Here is a 19,644-nt window from a genome sequence, read left to right as displayed (position 1 = left end):
TAAATTTTTTAATGATGTCAGTGCTACTCAGATCAGGTTTGATGAAATCTCAGTCAACATTCTGAAAAATTTTATGAAAATTAACAAGCTGATTCTAAAATTCTTGGTCATCAAAAGGCCCAAGAAAAGCCATCGCAACACGGGAGAGCAGTAACACAGTTGGGAGACTTAAAGTAAAGGATGTCAAGGTTCACTAGACATCAAAGTAATTAGAAAAATAAACTCATGGCACAAGAAGGAACAAGAAGACCTTTGGAACAGAGGAGAAAGTTCAAAAATCCACCTACATGAACGAAGAGCCTTCATGTAAGACAGTAGTTGTACTACAGAGCTTTAGGGGAAACCAGACATCAATGGAAAGTACGTATTCCTAAAACAGCTCACCCTTGTTAAAGATCAAGAAAGAGTTAACCAAAGCCGTAACCAGATACCACAACGTACACACCAGAATGGCTAAAACAGAAAAAAAAAAAAAAAACAAAACAAAACAAAAAACAAGAAACAACTGACAACGCCAGAGGCACCGAGCGCGCAGAGTAGCTTCATGCTTACAGGTTACTGGACGGAGTCTGTGTTTGTTCAACTACTTCGGAAGATTATGTGGCAATCTGTACTACATGTGAGCTTAGAGAAAATACTACCCAGCAGTTCCTCTCCTAGGCACATAACCGTCATAAATCACATGCGTACGACATAGTGCGTATGTATAGACACATACGGATACAGACAGATATACAGAGGGAGAGAGACATGCAAAAATGTTCACGGCAGCCTTGCTCAAAACTGCTAAATCAATCAAATGCCCGACGATAGTAGAATTGACAAGCTGTGGCATAACATCCAATAAACACTATATAGCACTGATAATTAATAAGTCATTATTATTAATTAATAATTAATTAATTACTGCCACACACAATAACATAAGTGACTCTCACTATGTAAAACAAACAGGTTAGTCTATAAACCCATTAAGATAAAATTCAGAAATAAACTGGGGAGCTGGGTGGCTCAATTAAGCATGTGCCTTGGACTCAGGTCATGGTCTCGGGGTCTTGGGATCAGGCCCCACGTTGGGCTCCCTGCTCAGGGGGGAGCTGCTTCTCCCTCTGCCTCTGCCCCTCGCCCCACCCATGCATGCTCTCTCGAATAAGTAAATCAAATCTTCAAAGAATACAAAGATAGGCACAAAGTAATCTGTGATAGTCCTAGCACTGACCCTGCCTACCTGTGAGATGGATAACGGTAGAGGTTAGAAGAGAGAAAGGGGGACTGAGGAACGGGGAATGTGCTGTTGTCTGGGGGTAACATGGGCTTGTTCCCTTTATGATTTGCGTACTTCAGTGAAAAGTTAATCAAAAAAATAAAATGTGGAAAAAAATGTGTAAACGAATTTGGAGTCAGAAAATCCTTCGTTCGAATCTGTTCTGCCCCTTGCTCACGGTGCCCCCTTGGACACGTTACTGAACTCTCCAAATCCCAGACTCCGCTGCGGAGAAAGCACAGGAATCGTATCTGCTTCACAGGAGTATCGCGCGTTAGTAAGATAATGACAGTTGTAGTAGCCAGCAATGGGGGCGGCAACGGCATGTGTTTTGGGGGTGGGAGAGTGCAGCGGGAAAAGTTCTAGAAACCAGGGATGCACACAGAGGCGCTGCTGAGACACCCAGCTCACTTCCAAGCTCCTCCCACCAGGCTGGATCTCAGAATGCACACCCAGAACCTCCTATAATCCTTTTACATCCTCTGCCTATGTAATCAACATTCTTGGAAGCAATAAATTTCTGTCCTTTAATTTGCTTCAGGAAGTTTAGTTGGTCAAAGTCCACCAACAGTTCTGTTACGTTAGGGTCCCCCATCTTTTCTCCAGTTCTGACGTTAGAGGCCTGTGTTCTCATTGTTTGTTTCTGTTCGGCAACAGCGTATCCCGCAACCTTCTTTGCATAAGCTCAGGGCAAAGTAGGGGCCAGTGGCCTCTGCCTGCTGCCTTCTTTCTTATCTACCAAGGGTTTCCTGTGAGCAGAGAGGCTGAGGCCATGCAACTCACACGGCACGTCGTAGCTCAATTACACACACAGAGAGAGAAAGCGTACTGTAACGCACATTTGCCAAGGGCACGGGATCTAGAGCCGCAGTGCCAGGGTTTGAGTCTTAATTCTGCCAATTAGGAACTGTGGAACCCTGGGCAAGTTACTTAATCTCGAGTTTCCTCAGCTGTAAAATTACAATAAACACAGTCCACAGGTCATAGGATTTCTACGACAATTTAATGAGTTCGCAGTATAAACCTCTAAGAACAGCGCCCTGCACGTAAGATACATTACCTAAGGGATAGCTGTTATTCTTACAAGCCTGCTTACAGGTCCCCAAATGTGCCAGATACCTTGTCTCTCTGCCGGCCATGCCTCCTTCAAAACCCAGCTTGGATTCATCTTTTCCATGGAGCCCTCCCCGATCCCACCAAGCAAAGTGTGCTCCCTCCTTCCTCTATACACCTACTTAAAATGCAAACTGCACAAGCCGCAAGCATATTAGCTTCCCCAAGGAGACTGTGGTCTCCAGCTGCGTGGCCATGCCTTCTTCATCCTCTTAGGAGTCAAAACCTACGAGTGCACCTGGAGCCCAGAGGAACTCAAAAGATTAAGAATGCTAATGGGCTATGAAAGTTCCTACTCTTTCCCCAAGTTTACAAATTATGGGTACAGACAAGAATGGAGAGGAGAGGTGTTGCTACTTCGTAAACAAGCCACAGACGATAAGCAAATTAAGCATCTCTTCACTTCCTTCCCCCAAATATGCTTTGAGCAATAAACCAACGAGAAAAAAAAAACTAATAAAGGCACAAGTTTATGATTTGGAGAAACTAGCCTGAGAACGATGAGATCACTCCGTGCGTAATCAGAAAATGAGCACGACTTTCTCCTGTCCGCTCGCTCACTCTATTGCCATGTAATTGAATACGGTTGTGATTTAATCACGTTTACTGCTCCTTCATGCTCACGGCAAAGACTTCTCTCTCTCTTAAATGTGTGCCCAGGAGCCTATTCCCACGAGCATCCAAGAACAGAGTTTAATAATGAAACGTTAAAAACAACCAAAATTTACAAGGGAGTTAACCTGACACACTCAACGATATGCACAATCGTCATAAGTCTGCGATGAGCCCTGCTCTTCAGTCGTCGAACTGAACGTCTCTGGAGGCGGCGGTAGGAAGCTTGTTCCTGTAACAAAACACTGGCTCCCAATCATCGCTGCACATCACGATCCTCTGAGGAGGCTGTATAAATCCTGGTGCCCAGGGTGCTCACCTCGAACCAATTTAGTAAGACCCCCTGGCGGTTAAACCTCAAGGGTCAGTATTTTTAAATCCTCCCCCGCTGATTACAATGCGCGCTTAAGGCTACGAATTATGGCTGTAAACAAGAAAAGGCAAGGGCGCTTAAAGTTGTCCTTCTCCTCTGGGGCGCCTGGGTGGCTCAGTGGTTAAGGCCTCTGTCTTCGGCTCGGGTCATGATCTCGGGGTCCTGGGATCGAGTCCCGCGTCGGGCTCTCTGCTCAGCGGGGAGCCTGCCTCCTCCTCCTGTCTCTCTCTCTGCCTGCCTCTCTGCCTACTTGTGATCTGTCTGTCAAATAAATTAAAAAAAAAAAAGTTGTCCTTCTCCTCTCGATTCCCACTGCACTGGAAACCCACTGTGGGCTGGTGAAGCTGTCGGTCAATTCCTATCAAGTAATTAACAGTGGCTGGTTAACAAACGGTAACGAATTAATGTCTGTTGTAGGAGTTTTCCGTATCTTACTCTCCTCTGCAATATTACAAACAAACACAGAAATAAGAAAATCGTTACCCTCTCTCCCTCTTCCCGGGAAACCACACAGAACCCGCATGTGGGTTAGCACATCGGGGCCAATGCTGTCAAGTCAGCCCCAGGACTCTGGAATTTTTTGTTTGATTATGGTAAAACACACATTTGCAAACTATACCATTTTAACCATTTTTAAGAATACAGTATAGTCACATTAGGGATATTCTCATTGTTTTTCAACCATCACCACCGTTCATCTACAGAACCTTTTTCATCTTCCCAAACTAAAACTCTACCCATTAAACAATAACTCTCATTCTCCGCTCCCAGCCCCTGGCAACCTCCAATTCTGCTTTATGTCTCTACAAATGCGATTAGGTATGCCATGTGAGTGGACTAACACAATGTTTGTCCTTCTGGGTCTGACTTACTCACTGGGCATGATGTCCTCAAGGTTCGTTCATGTTATAGCATGAAAAAAGGAAGGAGTTTCCTTCCCTTCTTAAGGCTGAATAGTATCTCATTATATGTATATACTGTATTTCATTTACCCATTGATCCCATCATCAGTGGACACCTGGGTTGTTTTCACGTCTGGGCTACGGTACATAGCTCACAGCCTGCTGCCACAGACACGCGTCTACAAGCCTCTGGATTTTTACGTACAGCGTTGCATCTCCAGCATGGCCGGCGTTCTTACCCGGGGAATCTCACAACAGAAAAACAGAAGGGCCTGGTTCTAAGATGGCTCCGTGATCTCCAATCCCTTGTGTCAAACTCTTGTATAATCCCCAACCCTTGAGAGAGGTAGAACCTGCGATCTGCTCCTTGCCAACAGAATACAGCAACAGTGAAGGGAGGGTCACCCCTTGTGTGTCATATAAGATTTCATCTTAATCAACTATAAAGGGATTCTCCAACTGGCCTTGAAGAAGAAACTGCCATGTTGTGAAAGGGTCTGGGAGCAAGGATGCGGCTAGGAACGCTCAGCCACTAAGGATGCAGCTAGGAACTCCGGGCAGCCACTAAGGATGCGGCTAGGAACTCTCAGCCACTAAGGATGCGGCTAGGAACTCCGGGCAGCCACTAGGAGCTGAGAGCTGCCTCTGCTGACAACCAGCAAGAAAATGGGGACGTCAGTCCTACAACCACAAGCAACTGAATTCTGCCAACAATCACGTGAGCTTGGAGGAGGGCTTCTTCCACTAGAAAGCTCGAGGAAGGGACACAGCCAGCCGACTCTTTGACAACAGTCAGAGTGAAACAGTCAAAAGTTTCACAGTGTGAAATCCTGAGCAGATGACCTAATTGTGGTGCCTCAACTCCTGGCCCACGGAAACTCTAGATAACAAATATGTGTTGCTAAGCTGCTAGGTTCATGTTGGCTCATCACTCAGCAAGGGAAACTAATACCCCTGGCTTTCCCAGTGTTTCTCTTCCAAGAAATTTCAGGTGATACCTTTCTCGCCTTTTACCTCCCTTTTCCTCATCTGACCTGGAAAGAAGGGACTGGAAGCTACAGATCTTTCTTTCCTTCATATTTCCAAGAGCTTGATCTATCATCCCCAAAGGGATGCTCAAACCCCTGTGGCTTGAAAGTTACCAGTTAAAATTAATGGACATGATAAACATACATTCCGGGAAGCATTAAATGGACACTGAGAGTTCCCAACTGCTCACATTTTAGTCTGAATTATATACAAGACACCCTCTGGTCATTTCTGGCTGTATATCTCAAACAAAACAAACCAACAACAACAAAACAAAAAACTTAACAAAAACCTGTTAAACAAGGCTACACTAAAATACCTACGACTAGCAAGTAATCTGAAGGAGAGTCAACATGGAGGGAAGGAGGTAAATTATTTTAAAATGAGATTTTAAGAGAAGGAAACAGCTTTAATCAAAGAATAAATACAAGAAACATAAGAAACATATCTTCCACAGACAAGGTACTTCTAGAAAGAGTCTAAAAACCGACGGGTGCCCGGTGGCTCAGTCGGTTGAGCATCTGCCTTTGGCTCAGGTCATGATCCCAGGGTCCTGGGATCGAGCCCCGCATCAGGCTCTCTGCTCAGCAGAGAGCCTGCTTCCCCCTCTCTCTGCCTGCCTCTCTGCCTACTTGTGATCTCTCTGTGTGTCAAGTAAATTTAAAAAAATAAAATTTAAAAAAGAGTCTAAAAACCGAAAAGCTTTGCCCTTGGCTTCAGATATGTTCCCTTTCTTGAGAATTCCATTGCAATTTAAACCCTAGAAAAAGTCAGGGGACAGGAGCAGAGCTGCTCAGGCTTCCAGAGAGAAAAGGGAGGCTTCTCGGGAAGCAGACTATGCTGCTTCTCAGGCAAAGTTCAGTAGAGATGCTTCCCTCTGATCCAAGGTCACTGTTTTCTGGACTGTACTGTTTCTATTGTACTCTTTCCTGTGAATCTAACCAGAAAATGGGCAGTGTCCAGAAGGACATGCAATGTCTGTAAGAAAAAACTGGGTCAGAACAGAGTAGCGCATTTCAGAAGACACTTAGAAGATGTAAGTGAGGGCAGCTGGAGGCTCCTCTCAGGCCTGCAGGACGGTGGTTCAAAGCCAGAGCCGCTCGGTTCATCTGCAGGAACCTATCCGCAGTCCAGCAGCCCCACAGACTGTGGCCAACATCATAGAAGTGAGATCGCAGCAAGTACAATAGAACGAGTATAGGCTTCAGGGAGGCTCTGGTTAGGTGGCATCTGTCTTGACATCCGGGGGACGTCACAATGCTCACGGCACTGCACGGTGAGCCCGGGCCGGTGACTTCTGCCTGCCAAGCCTCGGACAATAATACTTAGCCAGCAGGCGGCTGTGAACCTGCAGAGAGAATTCCAACCGGGGTCGCGCTGCGGTGCGCCTGGCCTGGAGCAGGTACTTGAAATCGGCACTGGGGGCCACTGGCTGAGGATGAAGGAAGATGAGGGGGACCGACGAGAAGTACACGATAGAAAAGGGAGAGACAGGACGGGCGTACAGAAAGGGGAAGCAAAAGAAGGAGAAAACGAAATTAAAAATGAGCTTGGCTGAGTAAGAGGTTCTAGTTACTGAACTGAAGCCGTTGACCCGAAGGACTGAAGGAGACCTTGGCCATTACCCAGCTGCTAGCCACGGCTGCTGGCTCTCATGGGGTCTGAGGACAGCAGGGCACGTGCCAGGACCCGGGGGCGCGGAGACCGCCAGCGCGGGCACCGCTCCGAGGCAGCTGGGCGCGCCCACCTGCGCCTGGACTCTGGACTGTTCCCAGCAGTGAGGCCTCGGGTGTCGAGTGTTTTCCGAGGCTTAATGAGACCTTTTCCCCAACACCTGGCAACGGGCAGACCAGAAGATTTGAGGATAATGCGAGCGGGGCAAAGGGCGGCCACAAACCAGCAGAAGGCCATCTGAGAAGCCGAGAGGCCACCCGGCTGCGGGTGCACAGTGAGGGGGGCCCAGGGCCTTGGGCTGCTGGAGAGAAAGACGACGGGTCAGAGGCCGGAAGTGAGAGGGACCGGGGCCAGGAATGAGAACGTCCGCCTAAGCCTCCTTAAGGTCACCAAGATGTCTAGGTAGCCGCTACCTAATTCTAGGAGGTTCCTCAACTTGTCTGAGCTCTTTAACTCTCCCCTACCTTTTTTTTTTTTTAAGCAGCACCACCCTTTCCACTCCTCCCTGCACGCACACCTCCAGGGGGAGCCATTCCCACGGCAGGCTGTGCCTGCCTCACACACTGTGGAGGAGAGCTCGCACTTGACATCAGGCAGACACAGATGTGAATCCTGGTTCAGGGAACTACCGATCCCACGACCTTGAGCAAATTCAGAAAATTGTTGAACTACTCTGAGCTTCCACTTCTCTTTCTCTGGTGCCATGAAAAGCAACTCCCACCTCATCAGGCAAGTCTCCTGTCTCCACGAGAAAGGAACAGACCCCCAGCAGTTAACCAGTAACGTTTTCTCACGCATTCCTGCATAGCCGGGTCTGATCGGGGTGTCTCATTGCAGGCCACCGCGGGAAAACGTAACCCCCGTTCTCAAACGTGCTGACCACTTACGCCAGACACAGCACCCTCTGCCTTCACCCGTAGCCTCTGGCTATCAGATCACCGCACAACTGGACTTTGTCTTCTTTCTTTCCTTATATAGAGAGTTTCATTTTCTGCTTTTTGGAAGACGCAAGTGAAGACAATTAAATACAAATTTTTAACTGTCCAACTGATTAGCAAAAGTCTGTACGTACACTCCTTCAAATCTTTAATAATCGATTACGTGAAATCTGGGTATAGAACCTCTCAAGCAGCAACATCTAGTCATGATTTCATGGAAGTAAAAAAAAAAGGAAGTTTCTTTCTCTCCCATCCCAGCACATGCTTCTCTACCGCAAACTGAGGGCAGGACGGTACTTTCTGGAAGCATCATTTTCAGGGAGATATAGTAGCCGGGAGCTGTGTGGAATCATACAAAACCAAAGCACTAGAAACGCATCCATTTCTAATTACATATTTAATTTTTTACAAGGTTTCCCAACCAAAATGTAATTTTCATCTTGGAAAAGTGGTATATTGGAGTTGTTGGAACAGACTTGAGACAGCAGAGTTTCTGGTGTTGAATCCTGGCTCTGGTATTAAGAGCCGTGTAATCTTGGACAAGATACTTGATTTTGCATGCCTGTTTCCTCATGCATAGAATGGCAGTGTAATAATACTATCTGTAGTATAGGTTTGTTGTGAGAATTAAATAATTCAGTATTTGTGAAGCATCCAGAATGGTGGCTGGCACATAATTTGTGACATATAAAAGCTATTATTATTACTACTACTGGTCATTCCATACAAGCAGTTTTGTCCAGTAAAGAAGCCACATTTCCGTAACACACACTCAAATGCTCGGCCCCGCTTCAGGACGGAAACCCAGATGATAACAACCACACTCCTTCTCGATCCCTTCATGTAGATCTTATTTCCATGGATGACTCACCAACATTTTCTACTTTTACCTATTTTGCTCCTGTGGTGGGAGTAACAAAGGAAACTAATTGTCCTTCCTAAAACTAGAGTCAACATCTGAAGTCAGAAGGCAAGTCTTTGTTTTATCCTTCCTTTTCAGGGAAGAACAATAGTTTCAAATGATAGTGTTTGCGTTCTTAGCGAAAGGCAGTCATACTAGCAACCTGCCAGATGTCTCTGATTAATGTGCCTGTGTTCCGCCAGACATGCAGCATGAGCTTGTAATTTTGCTCTGCCGATGCTGAAGTTTGCTAAACAATGTCTACATAAACGGAAAATTTAATTTCAGGGAAAGGTTTGACCTCTGAGTCCATGGTTGTCTTGGTGCTCAAGGCAGGTCAGACATGACTAGAAACGCTATCTGAATGCTTCCTTGCCCTCCTCTGCCACTAATATTCAGTTCTCAGCCCTGAAGAGCGCTGGGCTCATTTGGGAACCCGTTCGTGCCCCTCCATAGATATCAGAGTGCACTATCAGGGAGATCTAAGCCATTCCCTGTGTCACACAGGCATGATCCCTGAGGATCCAGCACTTGGTAAGCACTGATAGAGTGAGTAAGCTCTGCTCAGCTCCGCTTGGAAGGAGCCAGGAAGCACCCATGCTCTTCCTATCCATCAATAAAGCAGGTGAAAAGGTGCCCACACTGTCTGACGTGAGGGCTTTGATTTTTGTGGGGAGTTCTAAGAAAATCAGGATTGTAGAGGAAACGAACTGCTTTCAAGGTCAAGAATCTTGGGTCCTAAACTTAGCCCTGCCACTTACCGTGACATACTCGGCAACTCCCCTGCCTGTCTCCCCTCTTCTGCGGTAAAGGTTCTTCCAGCTCTAAATCCCCAGCTGTTTGCCATAATAAATTTAAGTCAGAAATCAGAGCACCTGATACACCGTAGTGCTCTGACTCATCAAAATTTATGATACTTCAGTAAGGCTAAGTACCTGTAATAGAAACTGGCTCTGTGCCCACATAGTTGTATGCCTCTGAAGTCAAAAATGGTCAGTGGATACAAAGCCAAGTCGCTACAAAAGGCCATGATACACTGCAGGTTCAGTGCCATTTAAGAGTGATCCCACATTGTGCTCACCTCCGTCTGACAAGCACATTCTCATTTGCTGTGGCTTTGTCCTGGAACCAAATACGAGTCCTATGTTGTATACATACTTTTGCCAAACTTCTCTAGGTCATAATTCCCATCTCAGGAAATAGCAGTTCCAGTCAAAAACACACAATCAATTTCTAAAGAAGACTTGCAAATGGCGAACAGACGCAAGAGAAGATGTTCAAAATCACCAATCATCAGAGAAAGGCAAATCAAAGCCACAATGAGGGATCATACCTTACACGCGTCAGAACGGCTAGTATCAAAAAGACAGGAAATGACAAATGTGGGCCAAGATGCGGAGAAAAAGGAACTCTAGTGCACTGTTGGTGGGAATGTAAGTTGGTGCAACCATTATGGAAAACGGTGTGGAGGTTCCTCAAATCATTAAAACAGAAACAGCACACAATCCAGTAATCGCACTCCTGGGTAGTTACCCAAAGAAAATGAAAACACTGGTTTTAAGAGATACGTACATCCCTATGTTTATTGCAGCCTTATTTACAGCCAATGCATGGAAGCAACCCAAGTGTCCATCAACAGATGAATGGATCAAGAAGCTGTGGTGTGTCTGTATGCAGCGGAATATTACTCAACCATAGAAAGAATGAGATTTTGTCGTTTGTGACCACATGGATGGAACTAGAGGGTATTGTGCTAAGTAAAATAAGTTAACAGAGAAAGACAAATACTATATAATTCCACTTATATGCAGACTCTAAAAAACAAAGCAGAACAAACCAACAGAAACACACTCATAAAGACAAAGAATAAACTGGTAATTGCTGAAAAGGAGGATGATGGGGGCTGGATGAAGGGGGGTGTGGAGTGTAGGCTTCCAGTTCTGGAAATAGGAAGCCACAGGGATGAAAGGCACAGCGTAGGGACATAGTCACTGGTATTGTAATAGTCCTATAGACCCAACAGATGGAAGCTACGCTTCAGGTGAGCACAGCATTCCTTAGAGTGGTCGAATCACGACGCTGTACGCCTAAAACTAGCATAACATTGTGCGTCAGCTCTACTTCGGTTAAAGCATACTACGTAATCCAGAACTGCAACATCCAATACAGTAACCACCAGACACGTGGCTATTCCATTTTAAAGTTAATTAAAACAGGGCACCTGGGCGGCTCAGTGTTTAAGACTCTGCTTTTGGCTCAGGTCATGATCAGGGTCCTGGGATCGAGGCCCACGTTGGGCTCCCTGCTCATTGGGAAGCCTGCTTCTCCCTCTCCCACTCGCCCCACTTGTAATACTGCTCTTACTCTCTTGTTCTCTCTCTGCAAATAAATAAATGAAATCTTTTTAAAAAAATAAAATAAAGTTAATTAAAATAAATATTCCATTCCTCCGTGGCACTAGCTATAGTTCCAGTGCTCACAGCCCCATTTTGCTCTTGGCTACCACACTGAGCAGCACAGATTATAGAACACATCCGCCACTGCAGAAAGTCCTATCAAATAGCACTGAGTTAAGAGTTTCCCAGCACCACTACAGTACATACATTGTTCCTCTATACAGTTTAAGTTCCCCCTTCAAGCCCCACGGGAACACTTGATGGGTACGGGACAGCAAAGCTGGCATAAGTGGGCTGTCTGGTCGTTAGTGAGGTTCACTTGTCGTTTACAATAACCTTGAGCACGGGCCCCAGCAAGCTCACAGAGTACCGGGGCTGGGCTTTCCAGTTTCTCATGAATTACTGAATCTGAATCTTCAGGTCACAAATCTGTCGTCCCCCAGTGTTATCTCACGGTTTCCGCAGGTACATCGTATATGCCTAGCGCTGTTGACGGCAAGAGGGCTGGGAATCTCCCCTCACTTTCCTGCTCACTGTTAAGTCCGGTACTCATCGGACACATTCTTGCTGACAAAAAGACCAAAAAGCCGTTCAGTGGCTTTCTGACTTGGTGTGGAAGCAGGGACTCCAAAATGTTGTTGCCACTTATCAGTAGGAACAAGTTCAGTCATAAAATCAGCCAAGAAACTTTATAGAGCTCAACAAATAAGTCATGAGAACCTCAAAATCAATGAAGGAAACATGTTGACGGATACGTTAAATTCTCTAATATCGCCAGTAACTGCTTGGAAAAGTAGCTAAGCCAGCGAGTGCCATCCTCTTATCAATTAAAGACGCTCCCCTCTTTTCTAATGCTCTCGCTCCTAGAAAATTGTTTCTCGCAAGATTTTTGGTAGACTCTGTGAAAGATATATAATAATATCCAAAGTTTACTTGAGGCTTTTCTCTAAAACTAGAACTACTTGAAACTGGGAAATGATTTGTAATGCTGACTGATTTTTAAAAAGCTGGAAATTAAAGTCTCTGACGTGACGATGTTAGCCTCTATATTTAGGCGGTTGTTCCAAACTTAAAAAGAAAGACATCTGCAAGGGAGATCGCAAGAAAACTTGAGGCAAAAACTGCTGCAAGGGAACCTGGGGCACAAACCAATCCATGAAAAAAGAATGGATGGTCCCCGAATTCTAATTATTTTTTTTCAATTTAGAGCCACATGTTTTCTGGAAGTGTATGAGGGAACATTAGGACAGGGATGATCTAGTTTGGTCTCTTCAGGACTTATTCATTAAAAAAAACAAAAAACAAACAAAAAAAAGCCATTAGCCTACTTCTTCATCATGGCCTCAACGTAGACTTGTACCCATGGCTTGCCTTTACAATGAAGAGAGTCGTTTTTAGTCCTCATTCAAGAGCTCTAATGTTTTCCCTCCTGTGTCCCACTCACTATAGACAGGTGGTTTGGCTCAGAAACTGACTGCACCTAACTACTGATTTCTTTTCCTGATTACAAAAGAGTTAATAAAGAAATACAAAGAAAGAAATTTTATACAAAGGAATATGTTTGGTCCAGTTCCCTAACTTGGATGGTCCAGTTCCCTAACACCAGGAGAATGGTGTTCTGCCTCAAGATGGACAAGTCTTTGGAACAAAAGAATGAACACAACTTCTGCTCAAGAGAAATCTGGTAGAATATGTAGGGGCAGGTCAAAGAAGATGAATTGCTATTAAATTCTCTGATGCTTCTCTTAGATATATAAGAACATTCCTATTTGAAAGATTTTTGGTGGGACAAATAATATACTGTGCTTATTACATACATATAATAATAGACTACATAATATGTAATATTACTATATATGCAAATATCTGTTATATCAAAAGAGAAGATTAGATGATTTCCAGCACAAATCCACAAATCCACACCATTAAAAATAAATATTAGTTTTGCAAAGGGAGTAGATACAACCTTCCTAAACCAACTGATAATAAAAGCCTTGGCTTACAACAAACTCTTCCTTTTTTTTTTTTTAACAGCAAACTCTTCTGAACTCTAATATTAATCAGATTTCTTTCAGCCACAGAGTATTATGATTAATAACCCAGTGTGACTTGTTTCCTTAGCAAATATTTATTGATCACGCACTATGTGACTGTCAACAAATTGATAAATTAAACCTCCCTTTGTAATTCTGTTGTCAAAATTAATCATTTATTTGTTTAAGTCAGATGTTTTACATTGATTTATATGACTTGTGTTTATGAATAAGTTAAAATTTGTTTTAGATTCACAAATCTTGCATTTTGCTCAAGAGTTCCAGGCTCAGCCAAGATGTTATCAAGGTGAAAGATTTAATTTCAACTAATAAATGTTCATTCACTTAAAAATAATACAGAAAAGAGACCCTAACTTGGGTTGTTTCTAGTCAGTCTTCCCAGCTTGGGAAACCCAACCTTCAGTTGGAAAAGAAATGTACACACACACGTGCACATGCACGCACGTACAAGAAGGCTATCATCAACATTTATAATTTCTTAATAAACATCTTTATTTTCCAAATTCATTCTTTTGATTGTTCCCTCCACCTGAAATGCCCTTTCCACCCCATCCAGGCTTTTTTTTTCCTCCTTCAGGCCTGAGGTAAAGATCACCTCGTCAGCTAGGCCTCCAGGACAACCCCAGTTGTGCTGTTTCTTGCCTTTCTCTCCCGGGACTGCAGACACCAGCACGATACTGATCCCGTTGGTCCCATCATACCATTTATCCCAGTTAGTAATTACCCCGCGTCCGCTGGTCTTTGTGTAGACGGCGGTCTCCCCCAGGAAGGCTCTGCGCCTGTCTGCGCGCTAACACCCGCCGGGCATCTAACACAGCGGCGGGCCGTGGTGCTCCGCCCGCGCCATGGGGTGAGCACGAATTCGCCCCCCTCTGAGGATCCCACTTCTTCCTTTCCCTGACGCTTACCGTCGGTGCGGGCAGCAGGGTTGAGCCCGCACACTGACCATGCACGGTGATCCGTGCCCGCATCCAAGCCTACTCCGGCGGGCAGGCCTCCTGGGACCCCCTCCACGCAGCCCTCGGGGCGCTCAGGATGACCGACGTGACCTTCGCGAGCTCAGCTCCCGGGTACACGCATCCCAAGGGCCGGCTGAGCGCCTCCCCCGTGGAAAGGGGAGCTCAGCTTCGAGGGGCCCTTCTCCAGGACCCACCCACGCTGGAGGCCCCCTGTGTCCACATCCGAGAGGGGTCGTGTCCCCTTTCCCCGAAGCGGCCGGAGGAACGCCCCGCCCTGCCCGGCCGGAGCGCGCGCCCCTCACCTGGAGTCCTTCCTGACTCTCGCCTTCTCGAAGGAGAACTCCGGGGGCTTGTTGAGGTCGTAAGTCCGGCTCGTGGGCTCCGCAGACACCCCGGCCTTTGCCCCCCGCCTGCTGTGCAGGGAGACCAAGCCCGAGGCCTCGCGGTGGACGTCCAGCGGCGCCTTCCCGGGCGAGGCCTGCGGCGCGCCGCCGCCCTGTGAGCGCACCACGTCCTGCAGCTGGTTGAGCTGGACGCACTTGGCCTGCAGCTGCTCCGTGAGCTCCGCCACGGCCGCCGTCTGCTTGGCCAGCTGCTCCCGCAGCTCCTTCAGCTGGTACTCGCGCTCCTGGACGTCCGCCTCCCTCCGCCGCAGCTCGCTCTCCAGCTCGGCCACCCTGGCCCGCAGCGCCTGCACCCCCGGGGGCCCCGCGCGGCCATCGGGGTGCTTGGGGTGCTTGGGTTTCACCGACCCATTGCCCATCTTGCTCCAGGACCTGCGAGAAGGCAGAGAATCGGGGTGACCCAGTGCGGGAGAGACCCACGTCCCGGCCCGCCCGCCTCATCCCGATCTGGATCATAAGCGCGAACCCCGTGGGTCAGCACTATGGGCAGTGGTGCCGCTGCTTCCAGGCGGCGAGCGAGCCACTGATTTCCTTCACCTCCTCGTGAGCTGGCACTTGGTTTTGCTGTTCCCTGTCCCTTTCACGATGGCACAGGTGTCACACCGAAGCACTGTGTGCCAGCGGTCCGAGCTCCCTGCGCTTCTCTCTGCTCATTCTCCCCGGACAGCCGTCGAGGGCCCCACAGCAAAACTGGACGCCAGCGCAGCCAAGAGGCCACACGAAGGAGCCGCTACAGAAGCAGAGGCTCGGACTGGGCACCGCTTTCCCAGCTCCCTGTGCAGTCGCGGCAAGAAACTACTCCCTGATCTAGAAAACCGCGTCTGCCTTCCTCCTGTGGACCAGACCGAGCCGTTCTGCCGCCTTATAACGCATTCCTCCTGCTGCGTGCACCCCTGTGTTCTGTATTTCCCTGTTAAAAAGTTCTGGGCAACAGTTCCTAGAAAGGAAAACAGAGGGGTAAGGAGTCCTTGACATCCTTTATGTAATATCCTTAAGCCAAGGTTTATCCCAAAACGATGATGTTCGGTGCAAGGCTCCACTCCTTTCCGGTTCACAATATGCTCAATGTAGGCCCCAACGTGCGTCCCTAACCAGCAGATCTCAGGCGGGGGTAACATAAATGAGGATTATCAAGGTGGTTTTAATTCTGTCAATCCTTTCGTCGTTGTTCAAAGCTCTGTGTTTACTGTAACATTCCTTATAAATACAAGTAACTGGCCCCACAAACTGGTGATTTCGTTGATATTATTGCTTAAGTGGGAGATAAATTAGGTACCAGGCTTACTGAATCAATTCAATGAAAAATTTTTTAAAAATCGCCTGCAGATCAGAAGCACATATGAGCAAAACCAGTAAGGAGAACTTGAAAAGGTGAGTTTGGAAAAATACTGCTTTGATTAATTCCCATTAGGTGTAGGTCTTTTTAGGCTACCTATCTAAACGTCATACTTCCACAGGTGTACTTTTTGACAGCCATAGCTCAAGACGCATTAACACTTGTAAACTAAGTTTAAATTCTCTCTCACGATGTAGCACCCGAAGATCTAGATGACACTTTGTAGTTACAAAAGCCACACATTCTTGCCCTCTCTCCCTCTAAATTTCAAACTCAAGGAGAAATGAAAGCTCAGACTGATTTCACTAGCTCCCCCAGAATAATCATGACCTCTACAGCAATAAAGGCAAAGACGGACAGATGTAAAACAGCCTCTAAGCCTCAAGCAGATGCAACCAAACAGCCAATGCACATCGCCTGAGACAGGCGGCACACACAGCAAATAAACGTACTGACAGAAGGAATCTCGTGATGCCCAGATGTTCCTCATAGAACTCAGGTTCAGAGTGGGCATTACTAAACATTAGCCTCCAGAAGACCGCCGTGCGATGCTGCAGAGAAGTGGCAGGCGTAACCTTTAAGTTTCTCTTGACTTGGCGGTATTGACTGTTCTTACATATTAAGAATATATAAAGAGGCTGAGGAGACTAGAATTCAACAAAGTGGACACCCTTGTATCCAAATAAGCAATTCAGAAGACATGAGACTGGGACCTAGGAATAAACCTGAATGTGATTCTGCACGGCAGGCGTGAGATGGGGCTCCCAGGGGTGTCTTAAATTAATGAGTGCACAAGTTTTTAACATCCAGCAGTAACCCATTTCCTAGACATGCTTTTTAGGTCCATGGACAAGCATTCCCAACCAAGGCAGGTTGGAGGAAGGGGCAGGTTGGAGGAAAAGGGATTGCCTTATAAAAAAAAAAAAAAAGTGAGCATAAAAACTTTGAAAAGTAACATTAAACTAACTTACTCTTATTCAAAGAACAACTGTTTACTAAGACCTAAGGCAGTGCCATGTACTATATCAGGGGCATAACTCCATGAATTTGGAATCCAATTGGACAGAGAAAAGAGTTCCAACATTCTTAATATGAAAAGGCTTAGAAACATTTTTGCTCTATGTATAGTACTCAAAATACCCTATTCCAATCCAATAATTTTACAAACTTGAAACACAATGAGACAGGTGTTAAGTTCTCCCAAAACACCAGCTCTTCCCCCGTTTTAATGCAGACGCTTTAGAAACTGTGTAAATCCTTTAAGCCAAGAATTCTTAAGGGGGGGGGTGAAATTAACTGATCTTTCAAGTAACAAATTTAAGATACGTAAGTAAGTTACTGAATGGCTCAATGCTGAGTCTGATTTCTCAGTTAGCTCACTCATTTAAATTTTGTTGTCCCTCAAGCCAAAGCTTCAAGTGCCTGGCTTCACAAAATCTAATTAGATTCACTGTTTCCTATATCAGTCACTAGGATAGATAAGCTCTTTTTCAAAAATGTATTGCTAGCCACAAGGAGAACATATTGCTAGAAACACAGGATGTTGCTCCATCAAACTAGCAACTACAGGTTATTAGAGTCATTCTTAGAATCAGAGGGCAAGACTTGATGTAATAAGAAATGAACTTGGAGATGAAGATGAGAATTTAAGGTGAGCAACGCAGTCAGGTCGGCCAGGGTTTGGAAGACAACCTGCTCTTTCCAGTTGTGTGACCTTCTACAAATGACTTAGAATCCTGTTTTCCAATCTAGGAAGCGGGTATAATTATATTCAGCTCATAAGGTCATTATGAAGATTATGTTTATAAGGTATCCTGTACAATGTTTGACACACAACAGGCACCACTACTGGAAGTAGCTCTTACAGTGCTGGAGACAGGCACTGAGTGTCTTGGTGGGAGGAAACTCCCAGAAGAGATCATTGGTGGTTGGGACAAAGTCTAGCATGTTGGATGTCTTCCAGACAAGAGGTCTCTAAAGAAGCCAGTTATTCCCTGGGGGTGAAGGGAACCTTACTCTGCCTGGCTTATCTCTTCCATTAAAGAAAGAAATGATTCTGGAAAAGCCTGGGCAACCTCCCCTGAGAAGGGAAGCTCCACCTAAGAATGGAGACCAGAAAGCTTCATGAATGACCCAGCTCAGGATCCAGGACTGTAAGGACTCCACAAGCTTTGTCATTCCCTCATACTGCCTCTATCTGTTTGCACATAGTCAGGGTAAGCCTTCAACCGAAGGGGCCCACCGAACTATCTGGGAAGACAATTAATTAAAAAAAAAAAAAAAAGGCTCACCATGAAGGTGGGATTCTTCTGTCTCCATAAACAGGCAAGAGGAATGGAATGAGTTGTGGCATTGAGCAAGAAAAGAAGAAAATATATGCAATTTTAAATTATTATTACATTAATTTGATCACCACTTAGGAAATATCCCAAACAAGAAGTACCTGGAAGACGCAGGAGAAGCCAAACTGCCTGCGAAGGCTCTTGCGTGTGGTCAAACACCTGGCGGCCAGTGTGGGGGCAGCTGGGCTCTGTTGTCTGTGTTTTCCTCCAGCCCTAAACTAGTTTGAAACCACAATCTTGGCTCTGATCTATCTAGATGATATCTATTTCTCTCTCTCCCCATATGGAGTCTGACATAAATACATTTATCTGTAAATATGGGAGATGATACAGTGCTGACTAAGGTGACAGAGCCAGACTCTCAACCCAAGCAGTTTCCTTAGTATATATCTGTCCTTGGGCATGACTTTGGGCTTGGGTGTCAATAATAGAATAGATGGACAGACCCACAGACAGAGCCACGGGCAGATGAAAGTCACTATGCACATCATGTAAAGTTGTTAGAGGGTCAAATGAGATAAGCCATATTAAACATTATTACTTTTACTGTTACCATTATTTAACATTATTATTAGTACTGTTACCATTATTTACCCAACAAAATAACTCATCTTAGTAGAAAAATGTACTGATCAAAAAACATGCACTAAATGAACACGATATTATCAGAGAACCAAGGCAGTGGTGATACAAGCAGACTTCAAAACTTACTATTCAAAAAGGACTTACTATAAAGCTGCAATAATCAAGACAGTGGGATTAGTGAAAGACGAATCGATCAACGGGACATAACAGAGCTCGGAAAGGGACTCACACAAATATGGTTAACTGACCTTTGACAAAGGAACAAAAACAGTTCAGTGGAGAAAGGATAGTTTTTTAACAAATTGGACACACCCACATTAATCTAGATACAGATCTCATATCTTTCACAAAAATTATCCTCAAATGTATCGAAGACCTAAACATAAAACACAAAACTATAAAATTGCTAGTAAGACAATAGAGGCAAAATTCTAAGTGATCTTGGGTTTGGTGATGACTTTTTATTTTTTTATTTTTTTTTTAATATTTTATTTTACAGACAGAGATCACAGGTAGGCAGAGAGGCAGGCAGAGAGAGGAAGGGAAGCAGGCTCCCCGCCGAGCAGAGACCCTGACACGGGGCTCGATCCCAGGACCCCGAGATCATGACCTGAGCCGAAGGCAGAGACTTTAACCCACTGAGCCACCCAGGTGCCCCTGGTGATGACGTTTTAGATAAAACATCAAAAGCACAATCCATGAAAAGAAAAGAGTCGATAAGGTAGACTTCATTAACACTTAAAACATCTGCTCTGCAAAGAC

At 45.6% G+C, this 19,644-nt stretch overlaps 1 protein-coding gene across 2 annotated transcripts in view; it reads right to left on the bottom strand.

The window, feature by feature from the left end:
* LOC111149130 (protein kinase, cGMP-dependent, type II) overlaps positions 1 to 14,978 on the bottom strand; it is an 85,682-nt gene extending 70,704 nt beyond the window's left edge. For both annotated transcript variants that reach the window (XM_022506064.1, XM_022506065.1), the window contains exon 1: positions 14,518 to 14,978. In XM_022506064.1, the coding sequence (XP_022361772.1) occupies positions 14,518 to 14,978 (461 nt within the window). The remainder of the gene's footprint in view (positions 1 to 14,517) is intronic.
* Between the last annotated feature and the right edge of the window lie 4,666 nt (positions 14,979 to 19,644).

This window comes from Enhydra lutris, unplaced genomic scaffold (assembly GCF_002288905.1).
Source record: "Enhydra lutris kenyoni isolate GAN:26980312 unplaced genomic scaffold, ASM228890v2 scaffoldscaffold21, whole genome shotgun sequence".
Lineage (NCBI taxonomy): Eukaryota > Metazoa > Chordata > Mammalia > Carnivora > Mustelidae > Enhydra > Enhydra lutris.
The sequence above is the reverse complement of the archived record's forward strand: the minus strand, read 5'-3'. Positions and strand labels throughout refer to the sequence as shown.